This window comes from Microdochium trichocladiopsis (assembly GCF_020744255.1).
Source record: "Microdochium trichocladiopsis strain MPI-CAGE-CH-0230 chromosome Unknown B0I36scaffold_4, whole genome shotgun sequence".
Classification (NCBI taxonomy): Eukaryota; Fungi; Ascomycota; class Sordariomycetes; order Xylariales; family Microdochiaceae; genus Microdochium; species Microdochium trichocladiopsis.
The window spans coordinates 3,091,979-3,108,546 of NW_025763547.1; the positions used below are offsets into that span (position 1 = coordinate 3,091,979).

The window sequence follows — 16,568 nt, forward strand, 5'->3', positions numbered from 1 at the left end:
GAAGGACGCACCACCACCACATACTGGGCTGGCAGACCGCCATGCTCCGTCATGCAAACTCTGGACTAGCTCCCAGCACGCATATCGTCAATACCCAGTCACCCCTCCCCGCCCTCACAACGCGGCATCACAGCAAAGGCACGAGGCATCCTCCTCTCTCTTCCTCCCTCTCTCTCTCCTTCAACAGGAACAGGCTCAGCAGCACCGTGAATCTGTGCTGGTACTTGCGCACGTGCGACTCAGGACCGGACCTTACCTTCCCCAACGCAAGCTACATCCGCGGCCACCCGCAGCACCCTCCCCCCAGCTGGTCATGCGACTTTCGACAGTCCAAGCCACGACCACTGCCTCCTAAGCGATGTCTTCCCCCAGAGAGGGTGTCAACCCTCTGCGCCCCTACTACATCCCGCCCACGATCGGCGAGCAGACCGAGAAGGCCCTCCCCTCCCGTCCGCCCACCGTCGCCCCGTCTGGCGGCCACCCATCCACCCGCTATGCCAACAAGGCCCGCGACATCGTCCAGGACATCGACTACCAGAGCTATCTCGATGACAGCTCCCCGTCCACCTTCCAGTCCGCAAAGAACCTCGTCGACGAGCTGCTATGGAAGTACACCTCCGTCCTCATGAGCCAGCCCTTCGAGGTGGCCAAGACGATCCTCCAGATCCGCCTCCAGGATGACCTCGGAGGTCTGTCGCCCCGGCCAGTCGCGCCATCCAGAACGACCAGCGCTGCTAGCGGTCTAATCAGTCCGCCGCACAGCTCGGTCTGGGACCAGGTCAGTCGAGCCAAGGTTCATCAAAGTGGCAATGATAAGACTGACACCTCAATTCATAGGATCCCGAAACCGACTCGGACCCAGACGAGGTCGCGTACTTCACATCAAATGCACCCATGACACCCACGCCGCAGTCCAGAAACAGGCGGCGGCGGCAATCAGCCTCCAGCAACGCCCAGAGCGAGATGAACCAGTCAATAACAGAGTCCCCGCACCAGCTGAGCATAAAGCGGCCGGACTCGATCTTCGAGGTCATTTCCCAGCTGTGGTCCAAGGAGGCCGCCTGGGGCGTCTGGAAGGGCACCAACGCCACCTTCCTGTACACGGTCCTGCAGTCGCTGCTGGAGAACTGGTCGCGCAGCCTGCTGAGCGCTCTGCTCAACGTGCCAGATCTCGGTCTCAAGGACGACGTGGACCGCCTGGTGGACGTCGCCTCGCCGTACCCGTGGCTCTCGCTGGGTGTCGCCGCGGCCGCCGCCGTCGCCACGGGCCTCGCCCTGGCGCCCTTGGACCTCGTCCGGACGCGCCTGATCGTCACGGGGACGAGCCGCGGCACGCGGCGGACGCTCAAGACGCTCGAGGCCCTGCCCTCGTGGACGGTCGAGCCGGCCCTCGTCGCGCCCACGGTGCTCAACTCGCTCGTGCACCCGATCCTCACGCTGTCGACGCCGCTCGTGCTCCGCTCGCAGTTCCTTATCGACCGCGACCTGTCCCCCACGACCTTCTCGGTCGCCAGGTTCTTCACGTCCTGCACGTCGCTCTTTGTCAAGCTGCCCCTCGAGACTGTCCTGCGCCGCGGCCAGGTCCAGGTGCTCTCGAGCCAGGAGCACCTCCGCGCCATGGACGAGGCGGGCTCCCTCGAACCCATCGTCACGCCAGGCCCCTACAACGGCGTCGTGGGTACCATGTACACGATCGTCAAGGAGGAAGGCTCGCGCGCCGTGGTCATCCCGCCACCGCCGTCGGCCAAGAACGGCGGGCGCCACAAGCGCGGCAAGAGCAAGGCCGCGGCCTCTGCGACGGGCGCTGCCGCCGGCGGCGAGGTGGTGTTCCGCAAGGGCCAGGGTCTCGCGGGCCTGTGGCGCGGCTGGAAGGTCAGTGCCTGGGGCCTGGCCGGGCTCTGGGTCGCCTCGATGGCGGGTGCCGGCGGCGAGGGCGAGTTCTGAAAAATCGATCAAAAGATTCAGGAAATAGCGGGCGAGCGGCGCACTTTTTTCACCGAGCCTGCAATCCTCCGGCACCTGGCTGCCGAGTGGTAGCTACTTTATATACATGGCTGGCCATCGATCGGACTGGACCAGACCAGACCAGACCACGACGGAGGAAGGGGGTCCACTATAAAGTGGAAGAAGAAGGAGCGAAAAGATTCACGGGACGAAAGCATGTGTGCTATTTGATGCGCGCACACCGACACGAGAACGAGAACAACGCATCAAAACAAGAGCGGGAAATGAAAGCAAAGCAAAATATGTACATAGCGGAAAGCAGCCTTTGGTATGATGACCTGAAATGACGATATCCCCCCTTCTCAATCCTTATACTATCATACACGATTATTACACAAAACGTTCTCGAATGCAAGAGACGAGCTGCACATTAGCAGGAGGTACTTGCGTGACACCATGACACTCGTGAGCAGTCTGACTGGACGACCGTTTGCGATGATGCGAACTGATGCACATCCACAAATGTCGACGGCAATTGTAGGGATGACAAGCCTGACATGTATATATATTTGCAAAGGGTTGCGGGTGTCTATGCTAAGCTACAGATTACAGTGGAAGAAAGTCGCTTTGATAGCTCCGCTTGACAGCTGCGGAGCATAAATAAGAGAACTTGTGCGTGGTGCTTCATCTTAGCAAGCAACAACCCCCGAATCACTTGGTCTTGGCCGCTTCAGCTTTGTAGTGCACCCTCAACAAGTCCTCAACCCTCGTCCACTTGAGCTCCGGATACCGGTCATTATCGAGCGGGTCGAGCTTGCCCTGGCCCGAGGCCATGTTGACCAAGTACTGCAGCCCCTGCCACGGGGGCATCTGCTGGTCCTCGCCGCCCATGAAGAACCGGAGGACAGGGATCACGAGCTCGAGGAACCACACGCTGCCGATCCACGATGCGCGGAACGGCCGCGCGTCATCACCATTGCCGGCGTCCGCGCGGGTCGCGGCGGCAGCGAGCTCGCGGGCACTGACGACGTCGCCGGCGATGCGGAGGATCTTGGGCATCGTGGGCGCCGGGTCGGCGGCGACGGCGGCCGTGAAGGCGGCCGTGTCGGCCATGGTGGTGTAATCGCACTTCTGGTCGGGGCTCCCCGCGTACATGACCTTGCGCTTCCGGCGATCGACCATGTTGACGGGCGGTGCGAGCATGTCCATAAAGGCGCCGTTCAGGACCGAAGTCCAGGCAATGCCCGAGCTCTCGAGCCGCGCGTGGAACTGCCGGTGCAGGTCGAGGTTGCGGTTCGAGCCGGGGCGGGTCTTTGTAAAGTCGAGGGAGTAGTCCGAGGGGATGAACCGCGGCACCCGGGCAGCGACGGCCGCGTCGAGGAGGGTGCCTTGAGCGCCGTGGAGGACGTCCGCTAGCCCTTGCAGGGTCGACACGACGCAGCGGGAGCCTTGTAGCTCGCGGGTTAGCGTGGGCACGTCGGCCATGTCGACCTCGACGATGGAGACGTCGCGGCCGAGCTCGCGCAGTGGCAGTGTCTTCTTCGTGCTGCTGCCCGGCCGGACAAGCGCCTTGACGGGCACGCCGCGCCTGCTGAGGGCGGCCACGACCAGCTTGCCCAAGCCGCCGGTGGCACCGGCTACGGCGACAAAGGGGGTTGAAGACATGATTATTGATAGTCTAGAGGCGAATTATATTGAAATGCTGTACTTGGTACGACGGAGGTGAGAACCGTCGAGTCACCGTGGTGGTTGGTCGGCTTTCATCATGTCATGCCATCCCGTGGGCGCCATCGCGGCGGTCTTATGTACACGGAGGCAAGAAGGGCCGGTCCCGGGACCGAGAGCTGGAGCCAAGAAGAGTCGGCATGTTGCTTGACCCTGCAGGAATGAGTGTTTCCAAGTTGTCCGGCCGGACAAGTATGACAAAGGCACAAGGCGTGGTGGACAAGCGCGGCTCGATGTTGGCGTCATGTGGAGCACGCTTATCATTCCTAAGCGGCGGGCCTTCCTAAGAGTTGTCCGAGGACAACTCGGTCTGGGACGAGGCAACCACCCCACCTGCTTGAGCACGCCCGTACCTTCCACCCCTGGTAATCAAGCACAACATGTCCGTGGACAGACGGCAATTCCATGCAGAAGTCAGAACAGATTAGTACAATTACTGACCGAAAAGCTGCTAAAAATGGGCAAGAGAAAGGTACGTACCTACCAGGCCCCGTCTGGGCAACCCTGGCCGCAGCAGGTCTCAATCTCAGTCCCTGACCCCTTCGCCAGTCATGCGATCTCTGCACGCTGAAGAAAATCAAATGTGACGGCCTGGCCCCGAGCTGCTCTCGCTGCATCGACTATGGCACGCGGTGTTCCTGGACGCCGGGTATCCACAGGCGAGTTCGTGGTCCGCCCAAGCCGAAGCAGGGTGACGGCACCCATCATTCAAGCTCAAAACCGCTCGTGCAGCTCGAGACTCGGCTTGCCCAGCTCGAAGAAGAGGTCAAGAGACTTCGGGCAGCTACTGCTGCCGCACCAGCCGGGCCTGTCACGACTTCACCGTCCGTTTTCACAGAATCCATACCAGAACAAATCTTGTCCTACCACCACTCTATTGGCTTCGTCGAGATGTCGCCCAGGACAAAGGCTCTACCTTTGCCACGACACGAGGACATGCAGCCGGTAGTCGACAGCTACTTTGCCAACTTCAACGCTTGCTATCCGCTCTTTGATTACGCGACCTTTGCTGCAATGCTTGAGGACTACTGCGGCAAACACGGCGACTGTCGAGATGAAGTCACATGGGCAGCCATCAGCATAGTCCTTGCCTTAGGCCTGCAGAGCTGCTCCGCAGAGAAGAACTGCTTCGAGGCCAGGGGCGATGAGGAAGTGCACTTGCGCAACGTGCAGTCGGTACTGCCGCGTCTCCTCATGCGGACTGAAGACCTCAGAGGCCTTCAGGTGCTGCTTGGGCTGAGTTTCTACGTCCAGCGGTCGCCCGAATCACTCCAGGCTCAGTTCCTGGTTGCTTCAGCAGTCAAGCTCGCATATAGGCTTGGCCTGCATACCACGCAGGACGACTTGCCATGGGGGCGGCCCCATGCTTCTGTGGAGAGGCAAAGACTCTTGTGGCTTGTGTACATTCTCGATCGAGACGTCAGCATGTCTGTCAAGGATCCATACATGCTGCAGGATCACGACCTGGACATGGACATCCCCCGGCCGTTCGACTCGGTTGACGTCGTTCCTGCGCTGCGCGGAGACAAGGACGCCTTTTTCCATTGCAGGATCGGCCTCGCCCACATCCAGGGCAAAATCTACGACTACATTTTCTCAGCTCGCGCGACCAGGTCTCCTCCCGAACAAAGATCAGCTGGGCTCCAGACCATTTGGGACATGCTCGGTCAGTGGTCCGCAGCACTTCCCGGTGAGTTCTGCTTCGAAACTCTGCACCATACTCCGACAGCGCCGTCTCTGCTGCTCTTCTTCACGTACTTCCGCATCATGTGCAAGATGCAGCAGGTCCACTCCCACAACACCGACTGGATGCGACACCTAATCGAGTACAGCAGCCGGTGGTCGATTGAGTTCGACCCGGCGGCCGAACCGGCAGCATGCCCGCTCCCATCTGCGCCTCACTGGATCGAGGTCGTGCGCGGCGCGCGGCGCTGCATGAACCTTTTCCACGAGAACCCCGGCTCAGTGGTCTGCTGGCTCGAGGAGGTGTGCTGCGAGTACATAGCGGCGCTGGTCATACTCGTCGCGCACAAGCTGACCGTCATGGAGCACCACCACCTGGTGCACCGGGAAGCGACCTCTGACAAGGACCACGACCTCATCGCCAAGGGGATTGAGCATCTGCAGCGCATGCCCGAGGGGCGTGTTATCCGCAGGTTTGATCTGTACAAGAGCATTGCGCGCGGGTGCCAGGAGCTCAACTCGCGGGCTGATGCTGCTCAGACTGCGTTTGCCTACCTGCGCAACACTGCATTTCTCGTGCCGTCTGATGCTCAGATGTTGCCGATTGGGAACGCGATTGAGTAATCACGATGGACCTACGGGCTGTATCCGCCACAGCAGATGCGGCGATCCCACCCCGAGACCACATGGCGGCGGATAGCTGCGCTAGGTGCCTCATGGTAGCGTGCATACGTACGTGCTTGCCTAGCGCCCGCCTGTCATGAAAAATCCCCGACGAAGGGATCCCCACACACAGCGCGGATGGGAATGGAAACGCAAACGAGGCGGCGTGCTGATATCGTCCGAGGCGTCAGTCGGCAGTGCATTCCTCGACGCGTGCATGCATCAAGGGTGCATGCATCAAGGGTGCATGATGCAGGCTGCCTGCCATGACACTGTGTGTGCAGACGGAGCTGGCCGACCAGTTCTGACCAGGGCCGGATGCCAGTGCTGACAGTCCCAGCTGCTTCCCCGCACAACTCGGATGCTCCAGACAGAGGAGGCAAGGACTGAGACACGTGAAAGCTGGGTAAAGCGGCCTTGGCCAGCGAGGAGAGTGAGACCTCTGGATGAATGAAACCTGCGCCGTTGGACCCCTGGTTGCTTCTTAGCTTGGCCTAATCTTGGGACGAGCCTTAAAAGTGGGGGGCTGATGGCGCCGCCCCCGCACTTTGGGAAGATGCCTCGGCCGGCCCACTCCCTTGCGGAGGAGGTGGACCGGTGCACCGTATGTTCATGGCCTGCCTGTAGGTAGGGGTTGGCAGGCCAGGACCGGGACAAGTGGCCCGGCTCAGCAGTCATATTAATCTTGCGTGCCCGTGGCCATGTCCAAGTAAACAGCCTCGAGGCAGACATGCTCTGACCATTACTTGTCGACTTTACAATACTGCGTTCACGCCATCTCACCTCTTCTCCCGCCCACAACCACCACCGTCACGATGCCCATGCACAACGGCTGGCTGCCCCGCGAGGGCTTCTACTTTGATGTCATCCTCAGGCTCATTGGCAAAACGGCCCTCAACCCGGCCCTCCTCCTCCCCGTCGTCCTCGCCGCAAAATACTCAAAGCAGGGCGAGGATCTCTCCATCCTCCACCCCGTCGCCTTCTCCCGCATAAAGACGCTCTTCTACCTCGGCCTCGCCCGGTACCTCAGCGCCAAGCTCACAGACGGCGTCGTCAACAACTTCACCTCGGACAAGTACTACTGGCCCAGCGAGATTGCCGTCGTCACCGGCGGCGCGGGCGGCATTGGCGGCCATGTCGTCAAGTTCCTGGCCGAGAAGCGCGTCAAGGTCGTCGTCCTTGATATCCAGGAGATGACCTTCCCCCTGCGTACGTTTGCCTCCAGAAAATTTGCTTTGAATGATTCTTTGACTGACTGACAATCCGTTCTCTCAGCCGCCGGCTGCCGCTACTACAAGGTCGACCTGACCAACCGGGCCAGCGTCAAGGAGGTCGCCGACAAGGTCCGCAGCGAGGTCGGCAACCCCACCATCATTGTCAACAACGCCGGCGTGGCGCGCGGCAAGACCATCCTGGAGACGTCGGAGCGCGACCTCAAGTTCACCTTTGACGTCAACTGCTTCGCCCACTTCTACACGGTGCAGGAGTTCCTGCCCGCCATGGTCGCCAAGAACCACGGCATGATTGTCACCGTCGCCAGCTTCGCCGCCTGGCTCTGCGTCCCCAACATGGTCGACTACGGCGCCTCCAAGGCCGCCGCCATGGCCTTCCACGAAGGGCTCACCTCGGAGCTCAAGACGCGCTACAACGCCCCCGCCGTCCGTACCGTCATTGTCAACCAGGCCTACACAAAGACCCCGCTCTTCCAGGGCTACAACGCCGACTCGGCCTTTGTCATGCCTCCCCTCGAGCCAGAGACGGTCGCCGAGGCCATCGTCCGCCAGATCCTGACCGGCCGCTCGGGGCAGGTCATCGCCCCGGACATGGGCCACGTCGTGCAAGGGCTGCGCGGCATGCCCGGGTGGTGGCAGTACCGCCTCCGCGAGAAGTGCGAGAACCTCATGACCAACTGGTCCGGCCGCCAGGTCGTCAAGGATGTCGAGGGCCACTACGAGGGCCGCGACAAGAAGTCCCAGAGCGAGAGCAGTACGGATGGGAGCACAGTCCTCGTTGGCAAGCCATAAAGGGTTTTGCAGTGGGCGATCGTGAAGACCCCTGAAGTAATGGCTTCGGAAAAACGACCATTAAATGAGGCCTCACGTCAAGTCGGAAGTTCAAGTTGATGAAGTGGCTGAAGCAATGCCTGGGGACATAAGGCCGTCTGAGAAGATACAAGACTTCAGAATCAGCGGCGAGAACCAGTGAGCCGTGGCTTCGGGTGACAAGGAAGGCAAAATTTCTCGGTCGCTTGGTGGGGACGCACGAACTCATGGAATTCGTCTCGCGGCAGTCACTGTGCCATGCTCATGGACAGATCGTGAAATTCCATGGGCAGAGCAGGGGCTATATATAAAAAGCCGGGCTTGAAGGGCGTCATAAAGGGTGGGCTATCGGCCTCGTTTGTTCCGCCATGAGCAGGGTGTTGTGGGCTCTCGTCTTGTACACGGTTCCAAATTATTACTGTAGTTTTGTCATTTCGAAACATGATACCATTTCATCCACCTAGTTTAAGGTCACTTTGTTTGAAACGCTCCGGCCGTGATCACCGCCCTCGGGAACCGCAAGACCCTTCCTTCACGCATGCACTTCCGCATCAATCCACACAAAGGGTAGGGACTCGGGACCTTAAACACGCCATCGTCCAACAGCCCCTGCTCGTTGTCCTGGGGCAGAGTGACGGTTCATCTCCTCAAGCAAAAGGAAAGCACTCTCCCCTGCCACTAAAGGGGATTTCACCATCACTATTTAACAGTTTCGGTTTAACAGTTTCGGTGGTATCTCGAGCGGGGTGGCGCGCCTCGGGCCGGAGGCTTAAGTGAGGCTGTTGCCCGGAGCCTGGTCTGTGACCAAGGCGTTCGAGCCGGGTGGAGGCCAAGGAATAACGACGACGAGGATTGTTGTTGTTTTCGTCGTTATAAAACTTGTAAGGAATTTTGTGTCATCAGGTCTCTCTCTTGTCTGTCGAATGGCGCAGCATGCATTCCTGAAGTCATCTATAGAGGAAAAGAAAAGAAAAAAAAAAGTAAGAAACAAGAAAAAGAAACCCGGGTGTTGAAAAGAACAGCTTTGATTGATTAGCGGTGATTCTCTCTCTCGCCTTGCTATTGAACATCATTATCTCGACGAAAGTCTCACAAACACTTGTGAAAATGCATGCTCCCTTGCGCATCGACCGAACCCTCAAGACTAAATATTAAAGAAATCCTGATGGCAAATTCGCAACAAAGAAGAATCATCAATCATCAATCAGTCCTTGACCATGTCCCACAGCCCATCCAGCACACCGCGCAGCTCGGCATCGTCGGCGCTCAGAGGACCAACCCTGGCGGCGGCCACGTTGGCGACGAGCTGCGCCTCGCTGCTGGCGCCGAGGATGATGGCGTCGCCCTCGCGCAGGGCCGAGTGGTTGAGGAGCCAGCGGCAGGTGGCTTCCTGCGGCGTGATCTTTTTGTTGTTGTTGCCGCCGCCGCCGCCGCCCGCACTGCTGCTGCTGTTGCACGCCGCGACGAGCTTCCGCACGGCGTCGTGCATGGCCGCCTTGGAGTCGTAGGTTTGCGTGTAGACTGGGTGGGCGGACTCGCCGCGCCAGCGGGACCGGTGGAGGACAGAGTCCTTGGTCTTGTTGTCACTCTTGTTGTCACTGTTGTTGTTGTTGTCGTTGTCGGTGGGAGCTGGCGGTGTCACTTTGCCGGTGAGGAAGCCGCCTGCAAGGGGACTGTTGCGAGAGAGAGACAGCAGGAGAAGGGAGTCGGCAGTCTGGCTCTGGGCCCCTCGAACGACAGAAAAAAGGATGTGCTTTTCCCGCTCCGCCATTGGAAAGAAGCAGGTGCAAAGGCGATCTGATAGGATTGTGTATAAAAGGCTGGCTCACCTGTAAGCATAGAACGCGCATCCGTGCTGCCGGATCAAGGGGAGGATGTCGTCCTCGGCCTTGCGGTACAGCGGGTTGTACATGTCCTGGATGATCGAGGGCTTGACGTAGCCATGCTTCTCGCACACAGCAAAGTACTCCTTGAGATCGGCGGCTGAGAAGTTGCAGAGGCCAAGCTGAAGCAGTTCAGGAGCTACTGTTAGTCTGTTGGCTCGTGTGTGCGCTCAAGTACGGGTGGTAAAGGCGAAAATATCAGAAATTTGCTGGCCTTGGTGGAACAAGCAATGTGTTGGTCCATGCCCAAGGACACCACCAGCTCTGGTTCGCCGCGAGGGCAATCCCTTTTCTGCGCGATCTATCTTTTGACATTGACACGTCCCAACTCACCTTGTCGAAACTGCCCAACTTATGCTGCACGTCAAATGCCCTCGCCATCTCCTCGATCGAGGTGTGCGGGTCGCGGAAGTGCGCATACAGCACCGGCACCTTGTCCACGCCCAGCAGCTGCTGGCTCTTTTTGGTGCTCGCGGCCATCGCCTCCTCGGTCAGGCTCGGCTCCACCTGGCCCGTCTCGTAGTTGTACGGGACTCGGATCTTGTCGTGGATCTCGAAGCCCTTGCCGGCGGCGCCGGCCTGGCCGAGCAGGGTGTTGGTGTTCCACGGGTTCTTGGGCGGGTAGTTGGCGGCCGAGTCGAGCTCCTTGATGTCGAGAGACTCTAGGACCTTGAGCAGGGAGGACACCTTCTCGGGCGTGTCGAAGGTGTAGGTGAAGGATCCGGGGCTTATGCCGATGCCGCCGGCACCGAAGACAATGTGTGGACCAGCCATGGTTTTCTTTTTTTTTTTTTTTTTTTAAATAAAGGTCGAGAGTTGTGATCGATAGAGGGGAGCTAGAGATTGCTAAGAGTAAGGAGTTGTGGATATTTCACCAGTTGCTATTGTGCAGGCTGCACTCTGCAACCTCGTTGGCTTTGGGGCACAGAGAAACTATATACTCTGACGGTCACAGGCTAGCTATTGGTATATTGCGCAATGTAAGCATCCATACGCCCTATTACTGACCCCCGTCGTTCTATGCACGCTGATGTCAGCTCGTACGTGGACATAGTCCCAGTTCCAAGGCGACGGAGGTACGGAGCGGAAGCCGGGGGCGGGTTGTTGGTTATGTCCGTCCGATTCGGTTGTTGGTTGGCTGTGGGCCAAAGACCTGGTCCATGTCCGCCAGACGGCCGAGATACAAGCTTTTTGCCGGCCATTTCTGGTCCAGGCTGCCGGGGCACTGTCCCCTCTTTCCAATTCGTCACTTTGTTGCCCGTTGCGCGCCAGATCGGCAGCACTTGTTTGTGCGGCCCGAGTGGCGTCTCCATCAGCCCTGCAACACCGCAAATGGCAATGCGTCTAAGCCAAGGAGCGGAAATGGTTGAAATGATCAACAATGGTGGCCACAACTCCCAACGGACACATGTTCTTGTTGATAAACCGAAGCATCACTCGAAATGCGCAACATGACAAAGAAAGACGACGTGGTTCCGTGGCACTAATCTACTGAAATCTGTGTTTCCTCGCCAGGAGCATGTTTGCATCAAGATTTGCGAAGGCGAAAGCGAAAGCGATGGAAGGGTCCCTGCAGGACGGCCTACATCACTTTACGGCGACCGTATCGTTTTACAACAAAAGCGCAATTGACCCCAATTCGCCGTGTGATGTGCACTGAGACCATTAATTCAGCCTTTCCTCGTGATCACTGCCCCTCGGCACGCAAGAGGACGACACGGTGTTTGCCGGGAGGGTGTAAACGGAGATCTCCAGAATGTCAAGTCAGCCCCCACTCTGTCTGATCTGGTGGACCCCGCATCGCAAGTCGACCCCCCCCCTGACTGGCCGATCCGGCCCTGGATCTGCGTCCACCTCGTCCTTGCACTCCTCCTCCAGACTGCCACTCTCTCCATATCCACCACGATCACCACACCTGCCGCCCACCCACACCCACCAGATCCCCTCGTCTTTGCGGCAGCCCCGTCTCACCTCGACCCTCCCCGACCATGTCCGGCCTCGACACCCCCGAGATCAAGGCCGCCTACGAGGCTGTCCGCAGCGACAAGGACGACACCAACTGGCTCCTCATCTCGTACGCCGGCAACGTCGGGGACAAGCTCGCCCTCACGGCCTCCGGCTCGGGCGGCCTCGCCGAGGTGGCCGGCAGGCTCGACGACTCGCAGGCCCAGTACGCCTACGTCCGCGTCGAGTACGCCAACGACAGCGAGTCGAAGCGCGTCAAGTTCATCCTGGTCGTCTGGATCGGCGAGGGCACAAAGGTCATGCGCAAGGCCCGCGTCTCCATCGAGAGCGGCAACGTCAAGAAGGCCTTTGGCCACCACGCCGCCATCGACGCCCGCGACAAGGGCGACCTCGCAGAGGCAGACATTGTCAAGAGGCTGCGCGCAGCCGGAGGCGCCGACTACAACGGCGGCCGTGGTTAAAGGGGGTCGGTCGCAAAGAGGGAGAGAGGGGAAAGGGAGGAAGCCGCGTCTGAAGAAGCGGGAGGGAGGACGAGGACGACTACGACAATACCACTCAGGAAAGGGGGGGAAGTACGGCAGTCAGCATACATACAGCACGGAGGCCAGTGATATTCGAAGCATCAGCGCGCATTGCGTTTACACACACACACATATATATACACAATCTGCACGCGGAGAGTCAGCAGCACGTAGACAGAATCGGGGCGTTGTTCAAACACAGGCCGAGAACCGGAAACGAAGCCAGCTGTTCTGCCTCGAAACTAATTGGGCATCCGTCAGACTGGTGATGCCAACACTTGACCCAGGCGAAACCAGATGCTCTACTTGTGTGATGCTGCATGTGAGCGAGCGACAAGGGGGAGGGGTTGTCGCAGCCATCCCAGGGTGAGGGACTCGGCGCATACGTGGTAGTGAATGGTCAATTGTGTCGCACGATGTTCTTCTCAACTCGGCGACTGTCTTGGATACGCTCGCGACACCGCGCAGCCGTACAGTCATGCTCAATCGCTCCTGTTTGCTTCGAGGTCAATGAAAAGGGGCAAGATGCTCGTGACAGCTTAGTCATCACGGCGATATCGCATGGTGGGGTTCAGCTGTGCCGACTCGAGCCTTCTGGGCCGGACAACCCGTTCGAAAGACGACGAAGCCGTCTTGTGTCCCAAGCTCGCTTCGAGGTCTGCAAGGGAACCTCTTTCGTGTGATTGACGAGTAACTCGACCGCGACTGTAGTGTCTTCGCTCTCAGGCACCCCACACACTCAGATGGAGATATCAAATCCCAGGAGAGTGCTGGCCGTTGCCCTCGAGGGGTCGACGGTACATCTGACAAAGGTGATCAAAGGTAGGTCTTGTGTCTGCAGTACATTTCTCCATGCGCGAGCTCTGGTCTCATAATTCTTTCACTTCAAACATAATCACCTTTCCCACATGACTGAGTCCACGAACCATCAGCGTCTCATAGGATGAAAAGCTCCTTTTCATTCCTGTTCCCACTTACCCACACCACATCCAGTCCCACCCCTCACATCTCATTCAACACACTGACAGCCTCCCCTGCCATCCATCATCATCATCATACTGATTACAAGCTCCCCAGACCTCACCGGTAGCCACCCGGAACAAACGTCCACAAGCCTGGCCGGCACAACACACAACTTGTCCATAAAGACCTCGTACTATACGGCCGAGGTCCCGATATGGCTCGACCTGATCGCCTCGCCCGAGGAGTGGGCCGAGTCGTTCCTGTCGGACGAGGCAAAGGAGGTCCTTGACGTGCTCGGCGGTATCGTTGTTGTATTCGCAATACCGCCGCAGAGCTCATCATCGTCGTCGTCATCAGCGGCAGCGGCAGCAGTATTACCTCCCTCGGTAAATACAACTTCAGCGTTGGCCGTGGAGGACGCAGCCACGGAAAAGAGCACACCCACAGCAGATGCCGCCGAGACCCCAAGAGAGTCACCAACCACGTCAGCACCGTCAGCACCGTCGGCATCGATATCATCACAACCACCACTATCACCACCACCAAACTCCGCCGACCAGGCCCGCGACCTTCTTCGGCATGTGGGCCGCGTCGTGCAGGACGGGCTGGGCGGGTGGTCGTGGGACGGCGTGTCGCTGTGCGTCGGGGTCGGCGAGGCCGACGACGTCGACGAGTGGGAGGAGCTGGCCGCCGGGTGTGGGCTCGAGTTCGTGCAGGTCAAGAGCCGCGCGACGGGGGGTCCGGGGAGGAACGAGTTTGGCGGTATGTTTTTTTCCCTTGCATCACCCTCTAAATTTTCTAGTACATTTTTTCTGTGGCTTTGGACGTCTTGATACCCCGGTTCTGTGAACCGAGGGGAGTATCCTGAAGTTTGCATCGCCTTTGGCAAAATCATGGCTCGGCGCCCGGCATCGGCCGTCACAAACAAAACGCGATCTCGTTCTTGACTACACTAACCTTTTCCTCACACTGACAAAACACTCTTGCCTCAACAGAAAAAACGGGAATCCCCAGAGTCCTCGAGGCCCTAGAGTCAAATGACTGGGCTGCGGGCGATCTCGACCCCCTCGGCTCAGACGACGACGGTTTCGGTGACTTCATGGGCCAATCTGACGACGACGATCTCGGCATTGGCAGCGCCAGCGCCAAGAAGGACACAGACATTGACCCGGAGAGTCTCGACTTCGGCTTCGACCGGGAAGACTTTGAAGGGCTGAAGCGCGCGATATGGAGCTCGGGGCAGGAGATTGATGCGACGACGACGACGACGACGACATCAGCTCCGCCGGCTGCAGCAGCTGCTGCTGTGGGAGCTGATGTCGTCGTCGGGCAGGGTGGCACGGGAACCGCCGACGACAAGATGGACGACGAGGAGGTGGAAAAGATTGAGCGCATGATGCTCAAGCTCTCGGCGGTTCGGGACATGGCCGCCGGTCTGCCTGAGGATCAGAGGCGGCGGATGGCGGCCAAGGCTGTCAACGAGGTCATGAAGGAGCTCTAGAAGCGGGTTTGGCAAGCCCATCACAGACCATGCATGTTTCGTGGGTGAATAGGGAGTCATGTGCAACTGGAAGAGCTATTCATTTGAGCACGGCAATTATGTCTGTTCGTTTCGAGGTCGCAATGAGTTTTAGTGATCCGACAATGCGTCGGATTCTGTGTGTTTTCAAGAACTGGGACACTCGAAATAGAAGCGCAACATCCTCGTCGACTTGAGTCTTCGTCTTTGGGAATTTGCACATAAGCGGCACATCCTCAAACGGCGCCTCGTCCTAAAAGCTGTTTGAAGCATAGTGCTTGTAGAGCCAGGCCCTGCTCATCTTGAGATCAAGCGTGAGATCAGTCTCTTTCAATCAGCATGCACGGCTTTTTCACTATTCCTTGTCTTTAATCATACAGGGTTCGAAAGTAAAGCCTCTAGATTGTGCCAATTTTTACACTCTTTTTGACGACAGGGCGTTATTTCATTTCGTTTCTCGAAAAAAGAAAGACCAATAAAAGAATTAAAAAAATCGGGATAGAGACTTAAGCCCCGGAAAGCTTGCAATCACATATCGTGCAGCAGTATTAATCGACCTAAAATACATTTAACTCTCTACCGCATTTAGATAAGCTGATCGTAAACATGAGCCACAGGCAAAGAGAATGACAATTGGAAAACGTCACCACCATTGGCAAGATGATGCAACTCTACTGTCATAATGTTCCAGATGCTCCGCCGGAGATTATCTCCTGTATCTGAGCGCTCTCTGCACGGTCAAGCTGGTCCTTTGAAAAACCGTCCTGGACTTCACCACTCGTGTCCTGCCATTTGGCCTTTCCCGCCCCTACCCTCCTTCCTTTCCAAGGTTCGGCCCCAAGGACTCTCTTGATACTCAATGAGCACACTTGTTTCTCAAAGTATCGACCCGCCAAGACACTCCAAGGCACTGAGCCGATAGCCGTCGACAGACCCCTTTTGCGAGCGTACAGTGCCGGCGAAAAGCTTGGGGAGACCTCTATTTGTCATGAAAATGTTTCTCTCTCTATTACTAGAAGTGTATACGAGTCGGCCGCCTGCTCGTAGTTCAGGCAGCCAACCAGTCACGAGTTTGATGCTGTCGAAACTGCAATCTTCCTCATCATCTCAATGACCAGGAAGTATACCGAAAGAAGCATTCATATACAGCCATGATCAATACCCACCTCCATGTATAGTTTCGGCGGTGTCGTGTATTCTAGTCTTTGTAAGGTTTCGATCATGCAAGCATATCTACAACTTCAGATAGTTCATCATTTTCATCATAATGATTCTGTCTATGTCCACAGGACGGCCATGCACCGCCTCATCCCGGGTAGTTCAGATGATTTGGGAGCAACGTCATTTTGTCTACCCTCGAAGTGTTGAGGGAAGGTCGACAGGTAGTAATACAGCTAAGCCAGATAAAGGGATTTATGCAGACACACCCGACAGTGGCGCGCAGGATAATAAACGCCGAGTCGAACACAAATGACGAGAACATTGCCATATCCGCCGGATCCATCATACCGCGTACCAGGATTGAGGCCTTGTTCATCCACTTGAGACGGGCTGCACCAAATCTTGTGTCGTATAATGAGAATATCTGGCTGTCCGGGTACACCCTCTTTGCCCAGAGATGCCAACCTCGTGGTCAGTAAAGTGAGTCGAGGCATCAGAA

The 16,568-nt window shown here is 57.8% G+C and overlaps 8 protein-coding genes across 8 annotated transcripts; 5 read left to right on the top strand and 3 right to left on the bottom strand.

Annotated features, from left to right (window-relative positions):
- Nucleotides 1–52: 52 nt before the first annotated feature.
- B0I36DRAFT_321661 (mitochondrial carrier domain-containing protein) lies at nt 53–2,344 on the top strand. The gene is made up of 2 exons (XM_046153739.1): nt 53–778; nt 838–2,344. Exons 1-2 carry the CDS (start codon nt 359–361, stop codon nt 1,942–1,944), a joined length of 1,527 nt encoding a protein of 508 aa, XP_046014381.1. The 5' UTR covers nt 53–358; the 3' UTR covers nt 1,945–2,344.
- A 131-nt stretch (nt 2,345–2,475) lies between these two features.
- On the bottom strand, nt 2,476–3,905 carry B0I36DRAFT_321662 (NmrA family protein). The gene has a single exon (XM_046153740.1). It carries the CDS (start codon nt 3,607–3,609, stop codon nt 2,656–2,658), a length of 954 nt encoding a protein of 317 aa, XP_046014382.1. The 5' UTR covers nt 3,610–3,905; the 3' UTR covers nt 2,476–2,655.
- Nucleotides 3,906–4,126: 221 nt separating this feature from the next.
- On the top strand, nt 4,127–5,976 carry B0I36DRAFT_362207 (fungal-specific transcription factor domain-containing protein; the record flags this gene model as incomplete). The annotated part of the gene is made up of 2 exons (XM_046158614.1): nt 4,127–4,141; nt 4,219–5,976. 2 exons carry the CDS (start codon nt 4,127–4,129, stop codon nt 5,974–5,976), a joined length of 1,773 nt encoding a protein of 590 aa, XP_046014383.1.
- A 138-nt stretch (nt 5,977–6,114) lies between these two features.
- B0I36DRAFT_110381 (uncharacterized protein) lies at nt 6,115–6,850 on the bottom strand. The gene has a single exon (XM_046147871.1). The coding sequence runs from the start codon at nt 6,745–6,747 to the stop codon at nt 6,253–6,255; it is 495 nt and encodes a 164-aa protein (XP_046014384.1). The 5' UTR covers nt 6,748–6,850; the 3' UTR covers nt 6,115–6,252.
- Nucleotides 6,831–8,039, top strand: B0I36DRAFT_241907 (estradiol 17-beta-dehydrogenase; the record flags this gene model as incomplete). Its single annotated transcript, XM_046149869.1, has 2 exons — nt 6,831–7,224; nt 7,291–8,039. The coding sequence occupies 2 exons, from the start codon at nt 6,831–6,833 to the stop codon at nt 8,037–8,039; spliced, it is 1,143 nt and encodes a 380-aa protein (XP_046014385.1).
- Nucleotides 8,040–8,770: 731 nt separating this feature from the next.
- B0I36DRAFT_321665 (NADP-dependent oxidoreductase domain-containing protein) lies at nt 8,771–10,848 on the bottom strand. Its single transcript, XM_046153741.1, has 3 exons — nt 10,274–10,848; nt 9,887–10,062; nt 8,771–9,730 (listed from the first exon to the last, which is right to left on the bottom strand). Exons 1-3 carry the CDS (start codon nt 10,712–10,714, stop codon nt 9,262–9,264), a joined length of 1,086 nt encoding a protein of 361 aa, XP_046014386.1. The 5' UTR covers nt 10,715–10,848; the 3' UTR covers nt 8,771–9,261.
- A 1,080-nt stretch (nt 10,849–11,928) lies between these two features.
- B0I36DRAFT_241383 (cofilin/tropomyosin-type actin-binding protein) lies at nt 11,929–12,366 on the top strand (the record flags this gene model as incomplete). The annotated part of the gene is made up of 1 exon (XM_046149841.1): nt 11,929–12,366. The coding sequence occupies one exon, from the start codon at nt 11,929–11,931 to the stop codon at nt 12,364–12,366; it is 438 nt and encodes a 145-aa protein (XP_046014387.1).
- A 617-nt stretch (nt 12,367–12,983) lies between these two features.
- On the top strand, nt 12,984–14,930 carry B0I36DRAFT_110396 (uncharacterized protein). The gene is made up of 3 exons (XM_046147872.1): nt 12,984–13,248; nt 13,504–14,151; nt 14,385–14,930. The coding sequence occupies exons 1-3, from the start codon at nt 13,170–13,172 to the stop codon at nt 14,888–14,890; spliced, it is 1,233 nt and encodes a 410-aa protein (XP_046014388.1). The 5' UTR covers nt 12,984–13,169; the 3' UTR covers nt 14,891–14,930.
- Nucleotides 14,931–16,568: the final 1,638 nt, after the last annotated feature.